Source organism: Cibotium barometz, chromosome 5 (genome assembly GCF_041138505.1).
Source record: "Cibotium barometz isolate CiBa-2024 chromosome 5, ASM4113850v1, whole genome shotgun sequence".
NCBI classification, from domain to species: Eukaryota; Viridiplantae; Streptophyta; class Polypodiopsida; order Cyatheales; family Cibotiaceae; genus Cibotium; species Cibotium barometz.
The window spans coordinates 46,197,469-46,222,298 of NC_141050.1; the positions used below are offsets into that span (position 1 = coordinate 46,197,469).

The 24,830-nt window shown below is 46.6% G+C and overlaps 1 protein-coding gene across 4 annotated transcripts in view; it reads left to right on the plus strand.

Annotated features, from left to right (window-relative positions):
- The window catches only part of LOC147638558 (dynein regulatory complex subunit 2-like), a 124,854-nt gene that overhangs the window by 65,418 nt on the left and 34,606 nt on the right, over window positions 1–24,830 (plus strand). For all 4 annotated transcript variants that reach the window (XM_086798472.1, XM_086798470.1, XM_086798473.1 and 1 more), the window contains 3 exons: window positions 7,214–7,334; window positions 15,453–15,548; window positions 15,702–15,822. In XM_086798472.1, coding sequence (XP_086654598.1) covers window positions 7,214–7,334; window positions 15,453–15,548; window positions 15,702–15,822 — 338 coding nt within the window. The remainder of the gene's footprint in view (window positions 1–7,213; window positions 7,335–15,452; window positions 15,549–15,701; window positions 15,823–24,830) is intronic.

The window sequence follows — 24,830 nt, forward strand, 5'->3', positions numbered from 1 at the left end:
CGAATGGAAAGCATACATTGGAGTGCTGTTTTTTACTCTCCCCTTGCTGTACAACAACCAATCAGAGCTTACAATCTTATGAAGTTGGGCATCCGGTTCATTGACGACGTAGTAGATACTAGAGGGCAAATTCTTTCTTTTCCGGCAGCATGCCAACAATACAATCTTGGGATGCATCATAGATCTATATGGAAAGCTATTGCAGATCTCTTACACCCTTTCATTCCGATTCCAACATTGGATGTAAGAGACAGGCTTCAAGATTGGCATCTTCAGTCTTCAAGTTCAAGATTATCCTCTCAACCTTTGCATCTATTGACTTCTATACAGGCTTATCGATTGATATTACCTCCTCCATGGATTGCTCAGCATGCTAATTCTCTTTGGCATCTGGATAAGTCTTTAGCTTGGTGGAAAGCAAAACTGACATTGATATGGAAGTTGAAAATGCCATTGAAACAGAGACTCTTTCTCTGGAGATGCATTGTCGGTATTTTTCCAGTGGGAGTGAAATTGGCTCAAAGAAGGATTGCCTCTCCTCTTTGTCCAAGATGTCATCATACTACTGAGAGTATTCCACATTTATTGTGGTCTTGTTCATATTCCAGAGACCTTCTGGACAAGATCTCCTATTTTTTATCTCTCAGATTTCCTGCACACAGGTTCTACAAGTTTTTCTGGATGTTTGGCACGTTATCAGCTTCTTTGTCACAGTATTCTCTTTTCTTCCATTGGATCAGATACTGGGCCTTATGGACCCTCTGGCTACAGCGAAATCATGCATATTTGAATTCACCCCTTCAGCACCCTTATGAGTTCTTCCGAGCCTCGTTGCGGCAGTCCTTATATGATGCCGTGCATGAGGAAGATTTGGATGTTTCTTGTGTTCAGCTTTTCTTTTACTGTTTCTGATGGATAGGGCATAGGCTCTTTTCTTGAGCATTGCCCTGATCTTGCATAGAACTTTTTTACTGCTGTTTTTAAGTTCTAGGGTTCAGACATCCTCTTGATGTCAAACCCTTTTGTACATTTATGATATAATGCAATTTCAACTGGTTTTACAAAAAAAAAAGTATGTGAGGGCTGAGAGGTACCTCTGTGGACTGCATGGTAGTATCGCTCTCGAGGTCATAAATAGATGACACCATCGTGGGCTGGCCAACAAAAGCATCCACATGCACCTCTGAAGTTGCTTTTTGTTCCGCCATGGAGTAGAAAATTAAGAGATCTCAGCAATTGTGCAGGGAATCAAAGAGTGTAGAAAGTGTAAGATGGCCTCCTTGAATGAGTAGAGTATTGTAGCTTCAGCTTTTGTAGAGTATTGTAGCTTCAGCTTTTGGAGTAGATACAACTCACAGATGTTGTCTTTCAGCCCACGCTTCAAACATGCAAGCTTTTATGAGCTTGTACCCCCAAAATAACAAGTATAGTCCCAAAATAACTGGGTGCCAGTTTTTTTCAGGTTTCTTCTCCCCTTTTTTAGCATAAAGGCTACTTTTTTTTTTGGTTTTTTCAAGAAAGAGACTTCTATTAAGTATGAAAAAGGCATACAACAATCACGGCTATAAGCTGGAATAGAATAGAATCACCCCAATATGTAAGGTGATTTCAACCACACTGAGGAGCATCATGATGCCATGAGAGACCTGTGGGACTAGAGGGAAAGAAAATGCCATGGTCCCACTCCCGCATAAATATAACGCGCTTTGCGTCTACGGAACGAGAGGACCCCTGAATATGAGCCCAAGTAGCCATGAGAGTATGGATGATATCACCCGATATAGTACTAATGCAATGAGACCCAAAGATCTGGACACCCTCAATAGCCTCCGTGCATCTAGCTCTCCAGATCTGCCATGCTGTAATACTGGCAACAATCTCCCAACTGGTGTCAATCCTCTGTCTCAGGGGTGTATAATCAGAGTGAGGGACATCCTGTAACAAACCATTCTGGGAAATACCTCTACGAATGAAAATAGTAGAGTTTGTACCACTGTCCTCGTAAAGAAGCTGCGGACCGGACTGGGAGAGCCAAGCAACTACCCCTCAAGTCACATGCATGGTGTGGCCACTTGCCCGTAAGTTGGGCTATAGAACCCCAAATCTGTTGTGCAGTGCTGCATCCCTATAAACAATGATATACAGTCTTAGAATCTGCCGCACATCTTGGGTAGGCAGGTCCTACACCGAAAACCGATCTCCACTGATTGGTGGGAAGAGCACCACGTAAAAATAACCAAAAGAAATGAGAGATCTAACTCCTTCTGTATGAATGCCAAAGTCTATGCCAATATCTGCGTTGTATCGCTGGAGAGATATCAAAACTCTCCCAACGAGGCCTGAGAGTAGGGATCTTATGTTTCTGTCGAGTGAGGAGAAGCTTGGCATTCCGAACCGTGAAACTGAAAAAGGGAAGGATTTTCAATGGATTGAAGGCATCAATCCACTCCCACTCTCTTGGATCCCGCTGAAGGTATCTGATAGGACTGCCACCATATAGCCACAAACACCAAGAGCCATGAGTCACTATCTGAGGAGAAGGGTCAATGAGCCAATGCTTCTCCAAACGACCAACAATCCTCACTGGACTAAGCCTAGTATGTGGGATGATCCCCTCCATGCTACATCTCCTCAATCTCCCTCCAGGCATAATAGAATAAACGATGCAATCTGTAGCCTCTTGGCCTGGGAGAGCAATGACCTGTAGAGGTATGCCTATCCTCCAAAAGACTTCCGGCCAACTCGGATGATAGTCTCCATGAAAGGTCCCAGAGAGCCACTCATACAGAATAGCTGCACCAATCTGATCAATACGTATGCGAGAGCCCCTAAGATGCTAAATGGATGCAGCTCTCCGATCCTCCGGAAGACTCTTAAGGGTCTTCCAAGCAAGAACTGTGTATGCATATCTCTCCCATCTTGACCATTGCATGTAACGAGATGCACCAAGTGGTTGACCGGCCTCATCCCTGATGAACTCATTCCACATAATAGGTTGTCGGTCAGCCTCATCCAAAGACCTAGGAAGCCTTTGTCGCAAAAATGGTCTCATGCTTCTCCATGCTTTGACAATGGCTGCAATAAGAGGGGAAGATGGTGCCCTGATATCAGCCTCTGTGATCAAAAACCGTGTGCTGGGAAGCCAATCTCTCCCAACATGGGGTGTACATCCGGAAATCTGAGACAAGAAAAATTCCTTCCAAGGCTTAGTGCCTGGTAGGAAACCTCTGACCACAAGTTTGCACAACAACGCCCTGCACTGAACATATGGATCAATAATATTCAGCCCCCCCTCTCTTCTGGGCTGAATAACTATGAGCCAAGCTACCTTGGCACGAGTATCTGTGGTGCCATCCAAACCCGACCAAAGAAAACAATCTCCGCAATCGACCAATGCACGCACAAGAGCACCACCAACAAGAGGCAATAAACCAAGCTGAGGCAATCAATACTTGATTAGCCACCAAAGCTCTGGAGGCTAAATCTGATCTCTTGGAGCTCCAACGAAGAAGCTTCTTTTGGATACTCACAAGTACCGGAGCAAACTGCTGTGCAGGAGAAATATCAATCCCAACCTGGCATCCCAAATATCTAGCAGTGCATCCTCTACTAATCCAAGTAAAACCAAGCTCTGCACCCCAAGCAACTCTCGGTGAATCACTAATTCAAAAACCAACAGATTTGTGCCAATTAATGAGTACCCCTGCTGCCAAACAAAACTCCTCTAGTGCTATCCTGAAGGAACATAAGCATATATGTGAGGCCTCCAAGAACATGGCTGTGTCATCAGCTAACTCAGAGTCAACCAGCTCCTCTTGACTACGAAGAGGCAACCTCAATCCAAAAATACTAGTAGTGCAGCGGAGGAAGATGCTAATGGCCTCTGCAACTATGATATATAATAATGGGTCTAAAGGGCGGCTCTGCCGTATTGAGCCAAAAATCTGAAACCGCTCTCCTCTATCACCGCAAGCGAGCACACTACTGTGGGCATTACGATACATTCATGAAACTCGCTTGATCCATCTCTGAGAGAAACCTGTATGGCTAAGAGTACCCTCAAGGAAGTAAGGTGATAGGTCTCCACTGGCCAATCAATGTCTTATTTCGATTCTTAGGGATAAGATAAATAAGCCCCTCAGTGATAGAAGAAGACATAGAACCGATGTCCCACATCTCCTGGAGAGCTGATGTGATCTCAGTCCCAATCTCATCCCAAAAAGTAATGAAAAAAACAGGGGAGAGGCCATCCTCCCCTGGACACTTACCATGAGGTAAGGCATGAAGAGCATGACTGAACTCCTACATAGAAAAAGGGGCATCTAGAGAGGCACACATCTCCTAAGTGATCAAATGTGGCAATGCATTCCAAACCTTCCTCTGTGCCCTGTGTCTCAAATCAGAGTGTGGCTCAGCACTAAGAAGCTGGCGATAGAAATCAGTGGCAATCTGTCTAACCATAAGAGGATCTGAGTGAAGAGTGCCATGTGAAAATGTAACTGCTTGACACTATCTCTGGCATGAGATGGGTTGTGAGTAGCAAAGAAATGTTTGTTGCATCTGTCACCCATCTGTGTCCAAAAGGATTCCTAGGCATGGTAATGGTACTCTGCACGCTGCTCAAGAGAGCGATGAAGTTTTGCCCTAACAATACATAAAGAATCTGCAACCCATTGAGCATGAGGGTGTTTCTCGTGCTCTTTCTGTAAGGCAGCCAGTCTACGTCTAATAGCCCTTTCTAAATCCAAGGCCTCTTGCCTCTTAGACAGGGCACATGTGTGATAAAAGTCACTAATATCACAGAGAGTAGAGGCCAGGCTTTGAGAGGCCTGTGAGAAATCACGAGATCCCCAAATATCAAGCAATTTATTTCTGCTGACACAGAAAAAAACCCCCAAGACCCTAAATGTTCCAAGAGACAATCCTCATAAGGACTAAGAGTAGGAACGACCAGATCTCGTGGTGGTCAACGAAGGACCCCCTTTAGAGACGGAAGTACGTCTTGCATAGGTAAGGGAGGGAAAATCTGACAATGTAAACCTTACCTCTCTCTCCCACTTCGGGGAAAAGCTAGGGCTAGTCCTCAAAACTGGAGAGGTACCATGACAATGTGAATGCGCAACATCAACCTCAAGGGTACATTCATCCTGTAATTGTAATGCCGCATGCTTGTGAAGGATCCAGATCATGTGCTTGCAAAGCCTCATCCTCCAAAGAAGGATCAACATCCTGTGAGGCAAGAGTTGCATAAGGGTTAGGGTGCTCCACTAGGGGTGTGGGTGAAGGGGTAGGTACGGGGGTCCGAGGGTGCCTGCCATCCCTAACCACAACCCAACGCTGTGTGGTCTGCTGGCAAAGGAGCAACTGGAGTCTGGGCAACTGCAGAAGGCATCTGATGGGTAGGACCACGCCGCCTCCTAGCATGGTCCCTCAATTTGGGAAAATCTCTAGTAATGTGGCCATGTTGACGACAAATCTGACACTGGTCAGGTCTGCCTGTAATCTCCATCCTCTGGCGGAAATGAGATCCGTCAGGTCTCTAAAGCATAATATGGTCGTCTGGATCAGGAACAAGCACAAGGACCCCGGGTACACCATCAAGAGTGGCGGTAACAGCCGTGGAAGTTGAGGCGGGAGAGCCCAGAAGGGCTGGTACCTCTAGAACCTGGTCAAAAGATGCCCTATGGAAGCTAAAAGCTTGCTTCCAATAGGACCGAGGAAGAGCAAGGAACGGTAGTGAGACTGGGGTAAGGCGTTGATCCTCCGCCACTGGATCAAAGCCCACCTGGTACTGAAAGAAGAAAATCTTCCTAGGGCCAAGAGGGAAGGGGCTGCTAGCCAAAACCTGAGAAGTAGCTTTTGGAGAATGAAAGTACACCTGGAAGAATGAAAGCCCACCTGAACGAGTATCCTGCGGTGCTGCTAGGAGCCATTCACGGGCTTGCGAACGAGAGGGGTGGGAACCATAAACTCTCGCAACAAGGGTGGTCTGGACCTCAATGTGAATGTCGTGCTGAAGAGAGGTGATGTCGTCTTGAGAAAAATTGATGATTCTCTTGGCCAATGGGGGTGACGAAAGATTGGCTACGGCAGAAGAAGCCATAAAGCCAATCGACAATGTGTGGGTGGCCGACTTGAATCCAAATAAAATTGTTGCTGAAAGAAAAAGGGGAACGGGGAGGACAAGGCGGGTGCAGCAAGGCGGAAGCAGAATGCGGGAGCAACAGAGGTGGGTGTAGATGAAGGGGGGCAGAGGCGGCGGCAGATGGGGGGTGGCAAGGCGGGAGGCACCTGGGGCAGAGGCAGGAGCAGAAGGGCAGGCGGGGGCAGCAAAGGGGCAGCAATGGGGCAGGTTGGGGCAGCAATGGGGCAGGCGGGAGCAGCAAAGGGGCAGGCAGGAGCAGCAAGGGCAGAGTGGGAGAAGATGGGACAGAGGCGGGGCAGAGAACAGGCGACTGGGGCAGAGGCGGAAGGGGCAGGCAGGGGAAGAAGGGACAGAGGTGGGGGCAGGAATCAACAGCGCGAGCTTACTTCCTCAGTCCACCGTCTCATCCTGTTGGATATAAGTTTTGCTTGGTCCTTGAGGTAAATAGCTTGTCAAGGCTGCATATGGGGTAGTGTTGGTGTAGGAGTGCTTGATGTGAGGCCTCATCTCCATGGTTGTAAGTGGTTTGGGTTTTTTGGGAAAAAAAAAAGTGAGTAGCTGTGGCACATAATTGAGTGTTGAGCCATCTGAGCGTGTGATTTGGATCTAGTCTAGCCCTGGGGGACAGACTATGGATTACTGAACCCAAGAGTGGCTATCAAGTATTGGATCACTTGTGGGCAAGATGATTGAAGTCTCATGCTCAGATGCTGCACCAATCTAACTCTCTTGTTCTTGGGGGTGAGGAGTATAGTCTCAATCTGAAGTGACCAGCAAAAACATCAAAACAAAAAACGCCCATACTTCTCTCTTGATGGATAAGACTGCAACAAACCAGAACCACATAACCAACACAAATGATTCTTTGCTCATATAATTTCCATTTAGAACAACACACCGATGCCACGTTTTGACCACACATTGGTGAGTGCGTTTACTTTCCTTTTTGATTAAAGAGTAGTGTAATGTTTCAGCCATGGGAGACTAGAAACAAGGATATGCGAGATCAGAAAGACGGGTGAGTTCTTTTACTTTCCTTATTGATTAAAGAGTAGTGTAATGTTTCAGCCGGGAATGGGAAACTAGAAACAAGGCTATGCGAGATCAGAAAGATGGGATGAACAAACATTATCAAGGTCTGAAACGAAAAATATCTAAGCTGCGTGGCCAAGGGCATCATGAACTAAAGGTAATAATACTCATCTATCTGTTGAAGGACATTTGTAGTGCAATAAGTATTTTTTTTTTAAAATTACGGATTTTCTCCCTGTTTTTTAGGCAAAGGTTCCTGTTGTGAATACAACTTCATAATTGTTCACTGAAGTACTCGTGCTCAGCATTAGCATATACGGTCCACATCACATAATTGACTCTCTACTCACAATTTATTCAGCTCCTGTCTGCTGGTGTATCTTTGTTGCTCAAAATGCATGAAGTAGTCACATTCTCTAAAAATGTCTGTGCATCCTCCCCTTCCTCTCCAAAAAACCAAGGAATCCCCAAATAGGTAGGCATAAACCTGTGCTTCATAGTACCTCCAAATCCCACAAAACAACCACACATATTGAAGGTCTTGGCTTGCTTCTCTTCAGCTCAATGGTCTCCACACTTCTTCCCCAAGGCAAAGATTTTAGCATCGCTTCAACTATATAGTCATAGACTGTGTAGAAAACTGTCCCTTCTTGCTAGTGTCCCTAGACCTATCTCCATTACTCTAAATGATACCAGGCTTGATAGAACTATTCCTTAACCTTTTTCCTACAGGCACACGAAGACCCTCCTCAAAATTCTTTTAGGAACTCCTCTATCAGCCCTCTGAGATGTCTGCAGTCCGGCAGCTTGGGACAGGCTAAACCAGACACGAATCCCCTTGCTACACTTCCTCTGTGGATCCAAAATTGATGAAACCAGTTCAGATCAGCTCTTAAATACGACTCAGATCTGTACACCAAGTCTCATTTCATTATTCGTAGGTTAAGGTCTCCAAAACCCTAAAGACTCCTCAGTGGTTGAAATCACCTTACATATTGGGGTGATTCTATTCTTTTCCGGCTTATAGCTGTGATTGTTGTATGTTTTTCTCATACTTAATAGAAGTCTCTTTCTGAAAAAAAAAAAAACCCTAAAGACTCACCGATCTTAAAACAGTCCTAAACTGCAACAGCCACTAAATAGGCTCTTTGCACACCTGTAAACACCTGCTTCCTCAAATTCAAATCCCATGAGGTTTGGTATACTTCAGGGGCATAATATGGAAAAGCTTCATGCGAAATCATATGACCTAATTTACTTCCGTCATGGAGAAAATACGGCTGGCACAGAGCATGTTGAACAAATCGAATTGCCTATCACAAGACAGCACTGTCTATCTGTATCTTCCTCCTCTTTTATCCCTTCTCTCCGACCTCAAGAGCCCTTAAATTTCTTTCCTTGCTCAATTGATTGTGCTGACCCTATGTCTCACACATACACTCACGCAGCGAAAGAGGAGAGACTGAGAGACATTAAACTTGGTGTTCCCTAATTCTGCAACAGTTGCTGTATTTTTCCAATCCCTTCATCGATCATCAAACAAAAAACACTCCACAAAGCACATAATCCTTTTACAAAATCAGAATTCTCCCAATTCATGAGAAAAAAAACTCTGTTCATAAAAAAAACCATTCTACTTTCCTTGAAAAGAAGAACCAACAGCCCCTTACCCTGGAACTCCATTTCTTTCTTTTCTTTTTCGTCCCCCTTGTTCTTCTGGATCTCTCCGCATCATCACGACCAACGTACTTTTTTTAGCAAGTGCATGGCCTTTACATGTTAATTATCCACCTGTCCTCTTGTATGGGTCAAACAAAACTACTCTCAACTATTAGACTACGTCTATAGCTATTACTGGTGCAATAACATTTTTGGATGTAATCTAAGTGAGATCATATCAACTAACTCTATCACTACCATCTACATTATTAAGAAGAACTTGGTATCTGAAAACCTGCATCAATGCAGATGGCAAGGCAGGGGGCGATGGCGGGGGCAGCAGAGGTTGAGGGGGGAGCAGCTCACAGCTCAACATGACGTTCTGGTATAATAATAAAAATGCTGAATGTGTAATGACACCACTGTGATCCAGGTATCTTGTATGTATACTCCCAATAAATCGTATTTGATCACTTGATTCGTGTCATCCTTAGACAGTGTGATGAATGGGGAGTCCAGGTCATGCTGGAGTGGCGGGAGGTGATCCATCCCGAGTCCTTGCCTCATGAACTAGGTGCATATTTGGCTATACCTTGACTCATGCCCATCTACTACTAGCTACTGACTGGAAGGACTCTAGGGCGAGCCTCGGGAGTCGCCACGGGGCCATGGCACTGAGCCTGTGAATGTATGTGACTGCCTGGAAGAGTTCCTCTACTACCATAGCTGCTACAACAAACTTTGCCAAGATAATTATCATGTGGGACCGATGGTTTACTGCATATCATATAGGAGAGCATCATGATTAGAGGCCTCTCTATCTTTGGCCATTTGGGCGCTGTGAGATCGGGTGGCCAAAAGGGTGCTTCATACATCAATGCCGGAGTGACCAAGGTGTTAAATAGCAACATCTTGGTCCTCGGCTCTTGTAAATGGACATGGAAGCATTGTCTCTCTATGAGAGCGAGGGAAGCATACCCTTTTATCAGTCTAGCCTCTGCAACATGGCTCATCGAGAAGATAGGTCCGGTAAAAGTGACTCTCAAGTACAAACAAGTGTGCAATCTCCATTGGGCTGCCCATGTAGGTGAAACTTAGTCGAGATGTGAAAAGAGAGGATGTGTGACCGTAACCTTGGTTTTCCCAAGGTTTATAGTGAGATCCCATGTGCACAAAAGTCTTGTAATGTGTCAAGATGCCACTCGAGAGCTTTTGGAGACTCTTAAATAAGCACAATGTCATTAGCATAAAGTAGTATGGAAACAAGGATGCCTGCTAGTGATATGCCTCCTCCCCCTCCTTTATCAATGAAGGCGGAAATCTCGTCGATGTAGAGGCCAAAGAGAGTGGGAAACAGTGGGCATCCTCGCTTCACTCCAATGGTACTGGAGATCTCCTCTGGTAATTCTCCTTGGCATCTCATTCGCCTTATGACCGACTCATATAATGCAATGATCCCCCAGATTATGTCTGATGATACCCCCAAATCTTGGAGTCTTTGCAGTAGTCTGCCTTGGGGCACTGTATCAAAGGCTTTGCGGAAATCCACAAAGCAACGGTAAACCCGTCGCTATCGTGCTCTGGCCTCCTCTATGATGGACGTAGGGTGAAGATGTGATCCAAAGTCGAGAATTGACCTGTGGAAGCTTGCATGTCTGCCCTGATGCTCTGTGCCAGTGTGTCTTTGCTAGTGTGGTGAGCTCCATCTCAATTACTGACCCATAAAGTTTGGCCGGTGTGTGGCCAATCATAATAGTCGTGTAAATGTTGGGGTCCATGGGATCTCCGGCTTGAAGGATGGATGTGATGATATGGGCTGTCTAGGTGGGTGGGAAGCCTTCCAAAAGAGCCCCGCTGAACATATGGGCCAAGTGCGGTGCCATAGTTTCCCCTAGATTGGAGATGTGCTCTGCCAAGAGGCCTTCTTGGTCCTGTGATCTACCATTGTTAAGTCTCCGGATGGCTCAGGCCACCGTGGCGGGTGTGAAAAAGGTAGATGTGATGGTGGTGGGATGGGGGCTGATCTGGTACTTCGTATAGGGATCGTGCATGTGTGCGCCATATGGATGGAGATGTGATGGGTGTGGGACCGTGGGTGGGCGTTCCTCCCGGATTTTCTTCCAGCCATCTTACAATTCACACCTTTGAGAGATTGGTACAAGTTCTTGTATTGGTCCTAAACATGTGCTCGTTTTTTTTTTTTTTTTCCAAGAAAAGATCCTTTCATTAGTTATATAAAAACGCCCGTAGGGCTACAAAAGATCCTCTCCTGCTCACAAGAAAAACAAAGCAGTGAACAAAGCAAGGCAGCCCGGGAGACTCTCCCTAGGTGTTGAAAAGTACAAGCATCAGTACAAAGAACTGAGGGGCTAAATCATACAATAGGAGGGGGGAAAAGCCATACAGGTGGCCCGTAATGCCAAGGGGGGACCCCGCGTGTAGGGTATAGAAGGGGCCGCTGCGCCAGGTGGTGTGAAAGGCCTGGCGCCGCAAGATCGCCTCATCCGAGTCGCCCCGGATGCGGTCATACTGTCCTCGCAGGGTGTGGATCAACTCCTGCCAAATCCCCCGTACAGTCTCTGCTGGTGGCTCCAGTCTCCCCTCAAAGGCCCTGAAACACCGGGCCCTCCAGGTGAACCAGATGGTGAGGCTGCTGAGGAGCTCCCATCGTAGATCCCTCTCCTGTGTCCAACTGGCGGACGAGAAATCCGGTGAAGGAACAAGGCGAGGCTGGCCCCTAATGAATCTGATGGCCTGACTGTCCTGCTCCGTCTCATAGCCCATAGCAGGTCGTGACGTAGTCGACCAAGCAGCGGCATCCCACGTATACATACCCTCTGGAGAGAGGGGGGCCAGAATACGTAGCATCCGCAGCCAAATCTGCTGCGCTTGAGGGCAATCCCATAGGCAATGTCTCTGTGTCTCCATAGGGTGGCCGCATCGGACGCAGGCCGCCGGAAGACCGCTGTAGACAAGCCAAGTGCCAACTGTTGAGCCCCTGTGGGCGACCAGCCCCACTGGAAAGTCGAGATCCTGCGGGCCTGTCGACTAGCCCAGAGCCGGGCCCAAAAATCCTCCAGGAACTCCTGTGAGAGTCCCTGTAGCCGCCAGTGCCCCGCTGCAGCTAGAGAGACCATCCTCCTCGCCGTCAAAATATGCCGCCCCAGCCGAACAGTATACTGGAAAAAGGTCATCTCTGTGGCCTCAAGGGATGCAGAAGATCCATCGAATCTCTGGTGCCCAAGTGCCCCCTGCTGGGGGAGCCCGAGCCTGCAGCCGCTGCAAAAGAAGCTCTTTCCAAGGCTCAGCGCCTGGAAGTAGCCCCCGAACAATAAGCTTCCCCAATAAAGCTCTACTCTGATCGACTGGATCTATAATGCTCAAGCCTCCCTGGGCCAGCGGAAGTGTAAGAACTGCCCAAGCAACCTTTGCCCGAGCTGGCTGACCGTCCCGCCCGGACCAAAGAAAGTTCCTGATCAGCCTCTGTACCTGGCTGATGCAAGAGCTCGAGAAGATCCAACAAGACGTAATGTACCACATGGTGGCTAAAAGCACCTGATTTGCCACCACCACCCTCCCAGCCAAGGATAGCCGAGCTGTACTCCAATACAAAAGCTTCTTCCGAATGCTCAGAAGAAGCGGGGCAATCTGCTGCTTAGGTGACAAATCTAGTCCAATCTGGCATCCCAAATATCGCACTGCTGTGCCAAGAGGAATCCATCTAAAACCGGGGTCTGGGCTCCATGCCGGAGTGGGAGCGCTACTGATCCAAAAGGCCACTGTCTTGCGCCAATTGATCAATGCTCCCGAAGCTGCACTAAAAACCTGGAGTGACTGTTCTGCCCGAAGAAGATTGGCCTCCTGGCCATGCAAAAATAAGCCCGTGTCGTCAGCAAACTCAGCATCGAGCAAGTCCTCCCCCCGGACTGGGAGCTGGAGTCCTCTCAAACCAACCTCCTCTGCCGTCAAATACATGCTCATAGCCTCAGCAAAGAAGAGAAATAGAAATGGGGCGAGAGGACACCCCTGTCGGACTGATCTGGTCAGCTCAAAACTCGGCCTCCGGCCTCTTGCAATCCACACCTAGCTACGAGCTGTGGAATATAGAGCCGCCACCCCTCGAATCCAACCTGGCTCAAAGCCCAGGCGAAGCATAGTGCCCTCTAAGAAACCCCAATCGACTCTATCGTATGCCTTCTCAAAATCGAGAAGCATCACGACCAAGTCCTCACCAAGAAATCTAGCTCGGGCCGTCGCCTCCCAGAAGGTGAAAATGTTGTCAAGGATACTACGCTCCTTGACGAATCCTGTCTGGGTAGCATGAATCAACTCCCCCAGGAAGGGCTGGATCCTCAAACTCAAGGCCTTTGCTAAGACCTTGTAGACAGTATTGAGGATCGTAATAGGTCTCCAATGCCGAATATCATCTGATACTCCCTCCCCCTTGGGGATAAGAAAGATCAAGCCCTCTGAAAAGCTCTGTGGCATCACCCCAGTGTCCAGAACATACTGAAAGCCCCTGCGGAGGCCTGGCCCCAAAAGGTCCCAATAGCGCATAAGAAAGGCAGGCGTCAATCCGTCCTCCCCTGGGCAACTATGGCGCGGCAGGACCCTCAAGGCTCAGCAAGCTCAACCTCTGAAAGAGGCTCACCCAGAACTGTACGCATACGATTTGTGACCCTCCTCTGCACATGGGCCCACACAGTCTGTCTGCAAGCATCCCGAGCCTCAGTGGCTGGCTTCGCTGAAAGCAGGTCTCTATAGAACCCAGTGGCAATGGCTCTGATCTCCCCGGGCTCAATAGCTACCAATCCGTCCGGCCTCCCAAGCTGGCGGACTCCTGCTCGAGCATGGCGGGGTCCAGTGATCTCAAAAAACTCCCCAGTCACTCTATCACCAAGCTGCGTCCACTGAGAGGCCTGGCGACGATAGTAAAACTCATGTCTCTGCTCCTCTGCCTCTCTAACCTCCTGGCGTGCCTGGCTCAGCTGGGACGCCACCCACTCACACGCAGGCTGCTGCTCCTGAAGGCGCTGAAGCGAAGCAAGGCTGCGTCTCAGCCGATGCTCCCGCTCGCGAGTCTCTCTCAGCCGTGTCAAAGCTGCAGCGTGCAGAAAAGAGCTAAGCTCGATGAGTCCCTGGGCACACTGAACATGTGCTCGTTTCTTATGTCTGGTTGTGTATAGTTAATCCATTGAGCATCTCGCTCTCGGATTTAGCCAGTTGCAACCTTGCGTAGGTGACGGTCAGGTGTTGTGCAGCATTCCTCGTCATACGAATCATTCTGGGGAATTGTTGTGCCAATAGGGGGTCTGTGGATCAGCTAGTGGATGGAAATGCGGCTATGGTGGATGTGTGTAAGATTTTGGTGAGCTGAGAGGTGAGGTCAGCTAGTGGGAGATTGGGGTCTACATATGTTAGATTTCAGTAGCGATGGTGAGTGTAAGTCGAGTCCTCATCATGGTGGAAGTGAATCTGGGGGGCGTCGGAGATGAGTGGTGGTGGTGAGGGTGGTTGGGAAAAGCTGAGGCTGAAGAGAGAGAGGCATGGTCGGCTCCAAGGACGAGGGTGGGAATGGTGAATGCATGTATGGATGTGACTAAAGCCAAAGATCCCATCAGGTAATCCATTGTAGTCAAGTCTTCCCCATGTGGGAAGCATGTGAGAGCTCCAGAAGAAGGCTAATGGGAAATCCCATTGAAGATGGCTAAGCCATGTGTGGTCCCCAGCATGAGGAACTCTCTCCCTAAGAGCACTGTTCCCCTTTTTTCAATTTTATTGATTATCGCTCCCCTCCATGGAGCTGAGTTTGTACTTAGCCAACATGGCTGTTTTGCTTGGTAACTATTAGAAGGATCTGTTTCCCGAAAAAAAAAAACATTTTATCCAAGGTGGACACGTATACAATATGAGCCTATATCTTTTTTATATGAACTCCTTTCTCCTAGATCTCCCTCAACTCTCGTGCATAGACCATCCTTCTTCCTCTTCATGCAACGGTTAGAAACCCCTTTTGGTTTGCATGTACAACAATAACAACTGCCTCTTCCTAGGTGTATGCACACATCTACTTGTGTACCCCCACTTAATGACGGCTCTTAAGCCTTATATAAATATTGAACGTATAATTAACCTTAGTGCCTAAGGGTTGGTTCCTATGCTAGACTTCCACACACTGTACCTAATGCATAGGGGCTCGAAGTAGTGAGGTGTCTGGCCCATTGAAGTTGCGTGAGTGCTGAACAGGTTATTGTCTCCAAAATATGACCTAGTATCATCACGACCAACCAACCACCCTAGAAGATGGCATCCTGCATATCTATTTTTTCTCTCACAATAGTTCAGTGCAAGCCGCATGTTTATTACTCACCACATAGAATAAAGTTACTCCTCATTTCTGAATTGATAGTAAGTTTGGGGCTTTTTAAATGCCGTTGCGAAATGTACACGAGGCTTTAAGATTCTTAGTTTGAGAATACTCTCAAAATCTCAACATCTATTTTCACGAGTTTTACTAGTGCAAATCGCAATGAGGTATTGGAATTTTCTTAGAAGTCTCAAATTGCATGTGTTTACTGAATCTCTATGGAGATGTATTGTTTTGGCGTTGTGGCAGGCTGTCTCCAAAATAAGTGAAGAAATTCAAGCAGATCTAAAGAAGAAACTAGAGATCGCTGAGAACATTCTCAAGCTTGGAAGGCTCAACAGCAAGGTGAAAAGTCTAAACAGTAGAGCTGAAAATATGGATATAGATAGTAAGTTTAAAAATTTTTTTGCCATTGTTGTTTAGATTGCTAGAAGAGGGACCTACTTGACAGGCCTTTAGATTGAACAGCTGAGTTTTAATTTCTTTCTTGATTTGTAGCTAGAACTGGAACAAGAGAAAATTTTCCCCTTTGATCCATTACATTTCTCATCTTTACATCCAAGTCTGATGAATATGAGGAATTTCAAACAAGACGAAGACCTATTACTTGGAGAAACAGGTGAATTTTTGAAGTCATCTTGGTTTTTTACTTTGTTTTATTTTTTTTTGAAAAGACTGTAGGGTTGTATAATATTTCTTAGATGTCAGGGTCCAAACTCATGCCCCATTCTGGACAGCATGGTATGATATGTTCAACCAGGCTTTTTTGGAAGGCTTCCCACCCACCTGGACAACCCATGTCATCACATCCACCTATATAGCCGGAGATCCCATGGACCCCAACAATTACAAGACTATTATGATTGGCCACAAACTTTATGGATCAGTACTTGAGATGGAGCTCAACACACTAGCAGAGAGACATGGGCATAGAGCATCAGTGCAGGCAGGCTTCCGTAGGTCATTCTCCAGTTTGGATCACATCTTCACCCTCTGAGCCATCATAGAAAAGGCCAAAGCACGACACCGACAAGTCTACTTCTGCTTTGTAGATTTTTGCAAAGCCTTTGATACGGTGCCTCAAGCCAGACTACTGCAATGACTCCAGGATTTGGCTCAATGCATCCCCTCTTTACGGGTCTTCTCGACGAGCCATGGTGCAGAGGCTAGACTGATGTGAGGGTATGCTTCTCTCGCTCTCATGGAGAGAGAGTGCTTCGAGGCCCATTTCCAAGAGCCGAGGACCAAGATTTGGCTATTTGACACCTTGGTCACTCCGAATTGATGTATGGAACACCCTTTTGGGCGCCCGATCTGATAGTGGCCAAATGGCTGAAGATAGAGAGGTCACAGGTCATGATGCGCTCCCGTATAATACGCACCAAACCATCATTCCCACAGGATATTATCCTGGAAGAGTTTGCTGCAGCACCCTTGGTAGTAGAGGCACTCTTCCAGACAGTCACATACATTCACTAGATGAGTGCCATGGCCCCTTGGACACTCTCGAGGCTCGCCCTATAGTTCTCCTAGTAGCTAGTAGCAGATGGGCACAAGTCATGGTACAACCGAGTATGTACCTGGCTCACAAGACAGGGACTCAGGATGGATTGCTTCCCGCCACTCCAGTATGACCCGGACTCCCCATTCATCAGGTTGTTTCAGGATGACAGGGACCGGGTGATCAAATATGATTTACTGGGTCTATACATGCAACACATGAGCCACTTCCACACAAAGGGCAGTACTACATGGATACTTTCATGAGCCTTACAAAGGACAATTTCATACTGAGGGCGAGATATCTTGACATATTCATGTCACATGCCATGCGGATTGTAGTGGGCCAGTTTGTGGGTGCCATCGCACCGCCTGAGGATAGAGACATGGAGAGCTGTGCCGATACCTCATGAGGAGAGGATATGCACTATATGCTAGAGGGAGGTCGAGTCAAAGGAGCACTTCATATGCAGGTGCATTGTATATTATGAGATCTAAGGGAGGTTCCATTGTGTCTTTAGAGAGGGGTTTGGATCCTTTCTTAGGATCATGGATTATCCAGAAGGTGCTTTACCATCTTAATGATGTGAATAGGCACTTAACTTTTGTAAGATGATGCTGGAACATATAAAGCAGCCTTACCATGAGCTTAATGTCAAATAGGGAAAGTCTACGGACTTATTGTACATACTTGCTTAAGAGACTAGTAATAGACATTTTAAGTTTGGCTAGCTTAGTGTGAGAAATGGTTCTAGCCACACCTTCTGGTCCGCGGCAGTTGGGACTAGAGGGGGTGTTTGCATTTCAGTGGCAGCATCTGTTATGCATCATGTTATTGGGCACAGTGTTATCATCCCTGCTAGAGCGCAGTGGATCTTGATCATGCATGAGGGTGAGAAATTGGGAATCTTGAATATCTATGCACCTAACGTGAGAGGTGAAAGGGTGGCCTTTTGGGACACCATTACAAATGTCATTCCCCAGGTTGATCATTGGATAGTTGGAGGAGATTTTAATATGGTTGAGCAGCCTTCTGACAAGAAGGGTGGACGCGAAGGGGGTTTACACCCTCTGGAGCGAACCTCATGGGAGAGGTTCACGCTTTCCTTTTTTGGCAGGGATTGCTGGACTGAGGATGACTTCCAGAGAAGGCCAAATTCCTTATCTTTCTCTTGGCATAATCGCAAGAGCGGGGATGAGAGCATCTTTGCACGTCTGGACAGGTTTTATGTGGATGATTGGTCCTTGGACAGAGGAGGCACCATTGCTATTATGCCTGGTACCACCAAATCCGATCATTGCCCCGTCGTTTTGTGTCTCAGGGAGCGTGGGGCTCGCTCGGCCTCTCCCCGTGTCCGTATCCCTGACTTTCTTTATCTAGATGCTAACATCTCCCTTGAGATCAGAGAGAGATGGAGATCTTGTGACGGTCCTGATCCTCGTCATAATATTGCGCTAGCTTTTGAGTGGACCAGCCATCATTATCATAGCACTGCCTTGTCCAAGAAGAAGGAGGCTCTGGACAAGGAGAGAGCTATTAGGCGTAGGATTGCTGCTCTTTAGAGGGAACATGAAAAGCATCCACGTGCGTCTTGGATTACATACCTCTTGACCACAGTTAGAGCAGAGCTGCAGTTGGCTATGGACAGGAGGGCTGAGTTCACCTTTCATGCGAACAAGGCTTTTTGGACTCAGATGGGTGGCAGATGCAACAAAGAGTTTTTTTCAGCACACATGCCTTCCCATAGCAGGGATTCTGTGAGGTACTTGCAGGATTCAGAGGGTGAGGTTAGATTGAGCCTGATAAGGTGAGGGGTATTGCTTCAGATTTTTATCGGTCCTTGTTGACTGCAGAGGTGCCCTCTCCTTAGAGAGATGTGGCACGGCAGAAAGTTTGGGAGTGCATGCCTAGGCTCATTACAGATGCTATGTGTTCTTCCTTGGATGTCCCTTTCTCGAAGGATGAATTCCTTCACGCATTGCATGCTCTTTCTAGTGTTCATGCCCAGGGGACGATGGTCTTTCTCCCGCCTTCTTTATTCTTTTTTGGGATCATATTGGAGATGCTATCACTGTTGTCCTTCAGGAAATGTGGTTGTCGAGTATGATGCCTCCATACCTCACGGAGGGGCTGATTCACCTTATCCCCAAGGTTGGGGACAAGATTGACATCAAGCAATGGAGGCCCATCACCCTCCTTGGATCTGCATATAAAATCTTAGCTAAAGCCTTGAGTATAAGGTTGCAGCTGATTCTCCAAAGGACTATCCATGATACCCAGAATGGGTTCCTCCAAGGAAGGAGTATATTTGATAACATCTTTTCTTTCTAGGAAGCTATCGAGTGGGCAAAGTCTAGTCAGCAGCCTCTTGCCATTCTTTTGCTTGATTTTGAAGAAGCTTATGACAGAGTGGATTGGGATTTTTTGGAGGGCACCATGGCACACATGGGGTTTTCCCAAAACTGGATCAGAGGGGTGTCCTGCCTATACAACGAGGCTCATAGCACTATTTTAGCCTGTGGGGGGCGCGGTGAGCGTTTTCAGATTTCCCGTTCATTGAGGCAGGACTGTCCCCTTGCCCCTTTACTGTACCTTGTAGCTAAGGCTATGAGCAGGTTTCTTCGGGCTGTCCCTCGTGTTGTGGGTCTCAGGCTGCCTTTATTCATGGAGGAAGAGTTTTTGGACTCTGAGTTAGCAGATGATACGGCGTTGTTCCTTGAGGCTTCACATGCTTGTTTATGTGCTTTCCGGACAGCCTTGGAGGCCTTTTGTTTGGCAGCAGGAGCTACTATCAATTGGCATAAGTCAGTTGGTTTTGGATCAGTGATTCTCCTCTTGCAGATTGGGGTACAGATGTTGGTTTTACTTGGATTGAGAGAGGATGCTTTGCCAGATACCTTGGTTGTCAGGTGGGCATTGACATCTCCCCTGCACAACAGTTTGCTCCAGTGCTCTTAAGCATTAAAAGCAAACTTCATCATTGGAGTAGGAGGAAGCTCGACTTGGCCTCTAGAGCTTTGGTGGTTAACCAAGTTTTGCTAGCCACGGCTTGGTTTATCGCTTCGTGCTGGATTTTTCATAAGGGCTGCATTGGCCAGCTTCGTCGCCTTATTCGGAACGTTCTTTGGTCAGGGCTTGATGTAAATGCACAGACTAGGGCTAGAGTTGCTTGGGAAACCATTATCAGGCCTAAGCAGGAAGGGGGATTGAATATCATTGACCCTGAGGTGCAATGTAAGGCTTTGCTTTGTAAGCTTGTTGTTAGGGGCTTTCTTCTAGGCACTGAGCCATGGAAGGACTTTCTTATGCAGCTGATCACGAAGTGTGTCCCTATTTGCGGAGGTGACTGGACTCTCTACTCACGCTTTATTTTTTTGGATGCAGTTCACCGCTCCCCTTCATCCCCCCTGGCTAGGTCCCTCCTACGGGCCGGGGAGTTCTTGATGAGTTTTTTGGTACACATCCCCCCGCGTTCAACGGAGGAAGTTAACCGGCAACCCATTCTGTGTAATGATTTGATCTTGGATGTGCATGGTAGGCCTCTTGGGGCAGCTATGCATATTCTTTGGGCTGGTTGGGAGACCCTATGCCCCATAGTGCTGGCTTGGAAGAGGCTTCAGAGCCTCACCGAGGTACAGAGATTGGATTTCACGCAGCATTTGAGAGGCTCTAGCCGGAGGATTGCACAGATTGATGCAGCCATTCCCAACCACTTGATTACTGGATCTTTCTTGGAAGGCCGTCATCATTCTTGTTTTGGGGTTTTTTTTGGGACAGGTGTTCCTCTTCAGGTTATGGGTCTCCCCTTGCCTAGGGAGGATGATGTACCGGTCTTTTTTTCTGGACAGGATGGATGGCAGCTGGAGAGATGTGACGTGCAGGACCTTATTGAGGGCCCCTAGATTCATCCAGTCAGAGTTGTTGGCAGGTTAGGGAAGCACGTCTTTGTTGACCCCCCCCTAGGGATGATCACAGAGAGTGTTAGCCTTTGGTTGTATGGTGGCTGCCCTATCAGACATTTTCATTGGGACCCTGGTGAGTGGGAGTGGAAGGATGCTTGTAACCCTTTGAAAAGCATGCCTTTTTTCAGTTATACGGTGCGAAATGCCAGACATCTTATCTTGGGACACATTCAGAGTGTCCCTACTCTTAGACCTGATTGGGAATCTTACGGCATTTCGACTGACATTCAGAGGGTATTTGGGCAGAGATTGTGGCATTCTTGTAGGAAGCCACAGATTTCCTCCTTTATCTGGGTTTCTCTTCATGGTGGTCTGGCCACCAATCAGTGGAGGTCTGTTACTGGTGCTTGCCCAGCATGCCCTAGATGTGCATGAGTTTTGGAGTCAGTTTACCATTGTTTATGGGAATGCAGGGAAGCACAGAGGGTTTGGTCTGTGATTGCACACCTCTTTGGTAGGATTAAGAGGGATGCTATCATTTCTTTTGGTTCTATCATTTGGTTGACACAGTCTGGGTCTCAGCTAAGATTCGAGGGGACTGACAGGAGCTTGGCCATTATGGTTAGGCAAGGAGTTGCTCGGCAGTGTTGTCTTCAGGATTTGCCACTTTCACACTTTGTCCCTCCGGCACAGAGGTTAGACAGCTCTTGGGAGATTATTGCTAGCATCTCAGCCTGGAATATCTGGAAGGCTAGATGCACCGAGGCCATTAAGGGTATTCCCGTTCTTGTTTCTTAGTGACTTTGCAGGATTTGGAGTGATATTATTCACACCATTATGGCTACCTGGGCTAGAATCCAGGGATCTTCGAGGGTTGCGGAGAGGAAGCGCGGCCAGTTTATGAGAGAGTGGGACAATGGTATCTTTTTCACATCCTCTCATTCGGGACCCTATTGGCAGCACAAGGCTCCTGATTGGTTGAGATCTCCACCTTGCTTTGGTGTGAAATCTCCGTTTTGTAAAAAAATTTCGTACTTAATAGAAGTCTCCTTTTTGAAAAAAAAAAAAAAAAGGGGGGGGGGGGGGGGGGGGTTCCGTACGATATAGCATCACACCATACCGTACGATAGTGTCGTACGACATACGAGAGAAACTATAGCCATGTGGCACCACTATAGGTGAGAATGAAGTGTATCTTTCTCTCCTTTTCCTACATGTAAATCTTTATTATCAAACATTAATATAGCTAACCAAGATAACTTACCAGTCTCAATGTCCATCTTAAACATCTCAATGTCACTCCTTTTCCTTAATAGGAATGCAAGTGTGATTAGGATCTTTGTCAAAGAAACTTCCACTGTAAGTATCCTTCGGGATATAGCCCTGTAATGCTACTTGTAACTTTCATCTATCTAAATGTTCTTGTTTGAGACTAGTGCCACTAAGCAATCTTCCTATGTAACATTGTTGCCTCTCACAACCACAATATCACTCCATTCCAGAATGAAACATACCTTAATTTGGTTAAGCTAAAGATTTCTAGGTTTGCTCCTAGCCTTAAATCTCTTGACCTATGAAATGATGTAGAAGCGATGGAGAGTGACATATACAGAAGCGATGTGTAGCCAGGCTGCTCTGATACCTGCTAATGCCAAAATCTAGGTGTTAAACCTCTCCAAATTCTTACCTCTACATAACCAGTCTAGAGATAAACTTCTTGGAGCAAAGGTTGACCATAGATTCAAACTAGATTCATCTCATGTATCAAAATAAGTACATATTTAGGTCTACTTGACGGTCAAGTCTCTTATGTTCGCTTGACCTCGTGAATGTTAAATGTCTACTTGACCCCCAGGGAGTCTAATTTTGTGCTACACTTGGGTCCCAATTGTCTTTTTGACAATAATGATATGCAGGTAAGTCTTTTCTTTCCATGAAATAAAGGTCCTTTTCTTTTCAGAAATAATTCCTTCTATTAGTTTAAAAAAAAACGTGTGAATGAAGGAGACTACAACGCTAAAACGAGGTCAAAAAACATAACCTCCCTACGAAGAGGTCAAGATACAAAGCAAAAAGGAGGGAAGGCTTGGTGGTAGCCCAGCTTGGTGAGTTCAAATTGGACTATCCAGTTTGCTTCGCTAGTCGTCAGTTGAATGATGCAGAGGTGAACTACACCACCATAGAGAGAGAAGGATTAGCCATGGTCTATGTTGTCAAGAAATATCGACATAATCTCTTGACCAACAAATTCATATTTTTTGTAGACCATCAAGCCTTACTATACCTAGTAAATAAACCTTGCACCATGGGGAGAATCAAGTGCTTCAAGCAGGACTATGGTGGCCTACGTTATTCGGGGACGCCATGGAGTTCGTCAAAAGATGCGAGGAATGTCAACATTTCGTTATTCCACAACAGAAGAACAAGATGCCGCTAACCCCCATCATCGTAAGGCAACCATTTGAAAAATGGGGGATAGATTTTGTGGGACCGATAAGTCCAGCGGCACATCTATCCCAAGCCCGGTACATAATCGTGGCCACAGACTATTTCACGAAGTGGGCGGAAGCCAGAGCTTCAAGGAAAGCTGATGCGCGAACAACTGCAAAATTTGTATATGAGTAAATCATATCGAGGCTCGGCTGTCCATTAGAATTAGTGAGTGATCGCGGCTCACATTTTATCAAACAATGAGGTGATTAATCATTTACTTGCAGGATTCTTAGTGATCCATCGAAAATCATCACCTTACTATCCACAAGCCAATGGGGTCAAGTAGAAAGTACCAACAAGATTTTGTGTATTATCTTGACAAAAACATTGGAAGCAAATCGAACAGATTGGGAGCATAAGCTGACAGCAGCTCTTTGGGCCTACCGCACATCATATAAGGTAGCGACGGGATATACTCCTTTTCGTCTAGCTTATGGTGTTGAAGTGGTTATGCCCATGGAATACCTAGTCCAAAGCTTAAGGATTGCCGTACAGGAGCGTCTAACTACTGAGAATGCATTAGCTGAAAGGCTAATTGACTTGGAAAAACTGGATGAGACCAGGTTGATAGCATCACATGGGCTCATGGTCGAAAAGTTACGCAGGAAACATTGGTTTGATAAAAACCTTAAGCAAAAAGAACTAAAAACGGGGGACCTTGTCCTCATGTATGGTGTGGGAAACGCTAGGAAAAAGAACTTAAATACCGAGGCCTGGGACCATTCCGAGTATCGGAAATCACACCAGAGGGGTCTGTTCAAATAGAAACAAATGACGGCATCCAAATGGAGGGTTATGTCAATGGGAGTAAACTAAAAAAATGTTTTGGACCATTGACCCAAGAGATGCTCTTGCAAGAACATCTCTTAAAACAATAGAAACAGCTTGCAAAAGAAAAAATCGAGCAAGCGCGAGAAGAAGCTAAGGCTAGGAAATAATTCCTTGGTCGGAAAGGTGTTTGTGATGCCTGCAGCAGGTACAATGGAGGAAGAGATGATCCTAGGACGATCCTGGGATCTGTGCCAACAAATGCAATATCCAATGGGAAGAAAGAATAGCATCGTTGAGCATAGGTGAGAAGGTCATGTCCGTACTTTTATGGAACTTAGCTAACCAAGGGAAGCAAATCAATGCAGAGGCAACACCTCAGAAAACAGAACCCGCACCCATTCCGCAAAGCTTGCCTACACAATACCCAACATACAAGGGTACACATAAATGGGTGCTCAAGAATCAACTTAAGGATCAACCAAATAGGAAGGACACAATGAGTAATGTAAGGGTTGAGGGGAAAACACAATTCAAAAGTCTGACATTGCCAACACCTACCAAGTGGCAGAACTCCAAGCATTTGAAGAGGCCTTATGAATTTCGTAAGCAATGGGTCCAAAAGGACTTACTGCGAGCACAAGGCTACTATCAAGGCAATGCAACAATATGGGTACCCAAACTTAATTCCATGGCCAAAACCACAAATGGTTCGAATCACCAACCAAAGAGATGTGATGGCTTAAATCATCAACTTCGCGATCGAGCCAGCACCACACCTACTCGTGTGGAGGAGAAAGAGAAATCAGCCAACTGAATTGAGAATGACCAAGGCAATAATAGTACCCACTCTGACTATAGTATTGAACAAGAAATCTGAAGATAGAAGCAAAGGAGTTCCAAATGGAAGCCATCCACAATCAGACACAGCAACAAAATTGTTCAGTTGGGTAGAAGGAACAA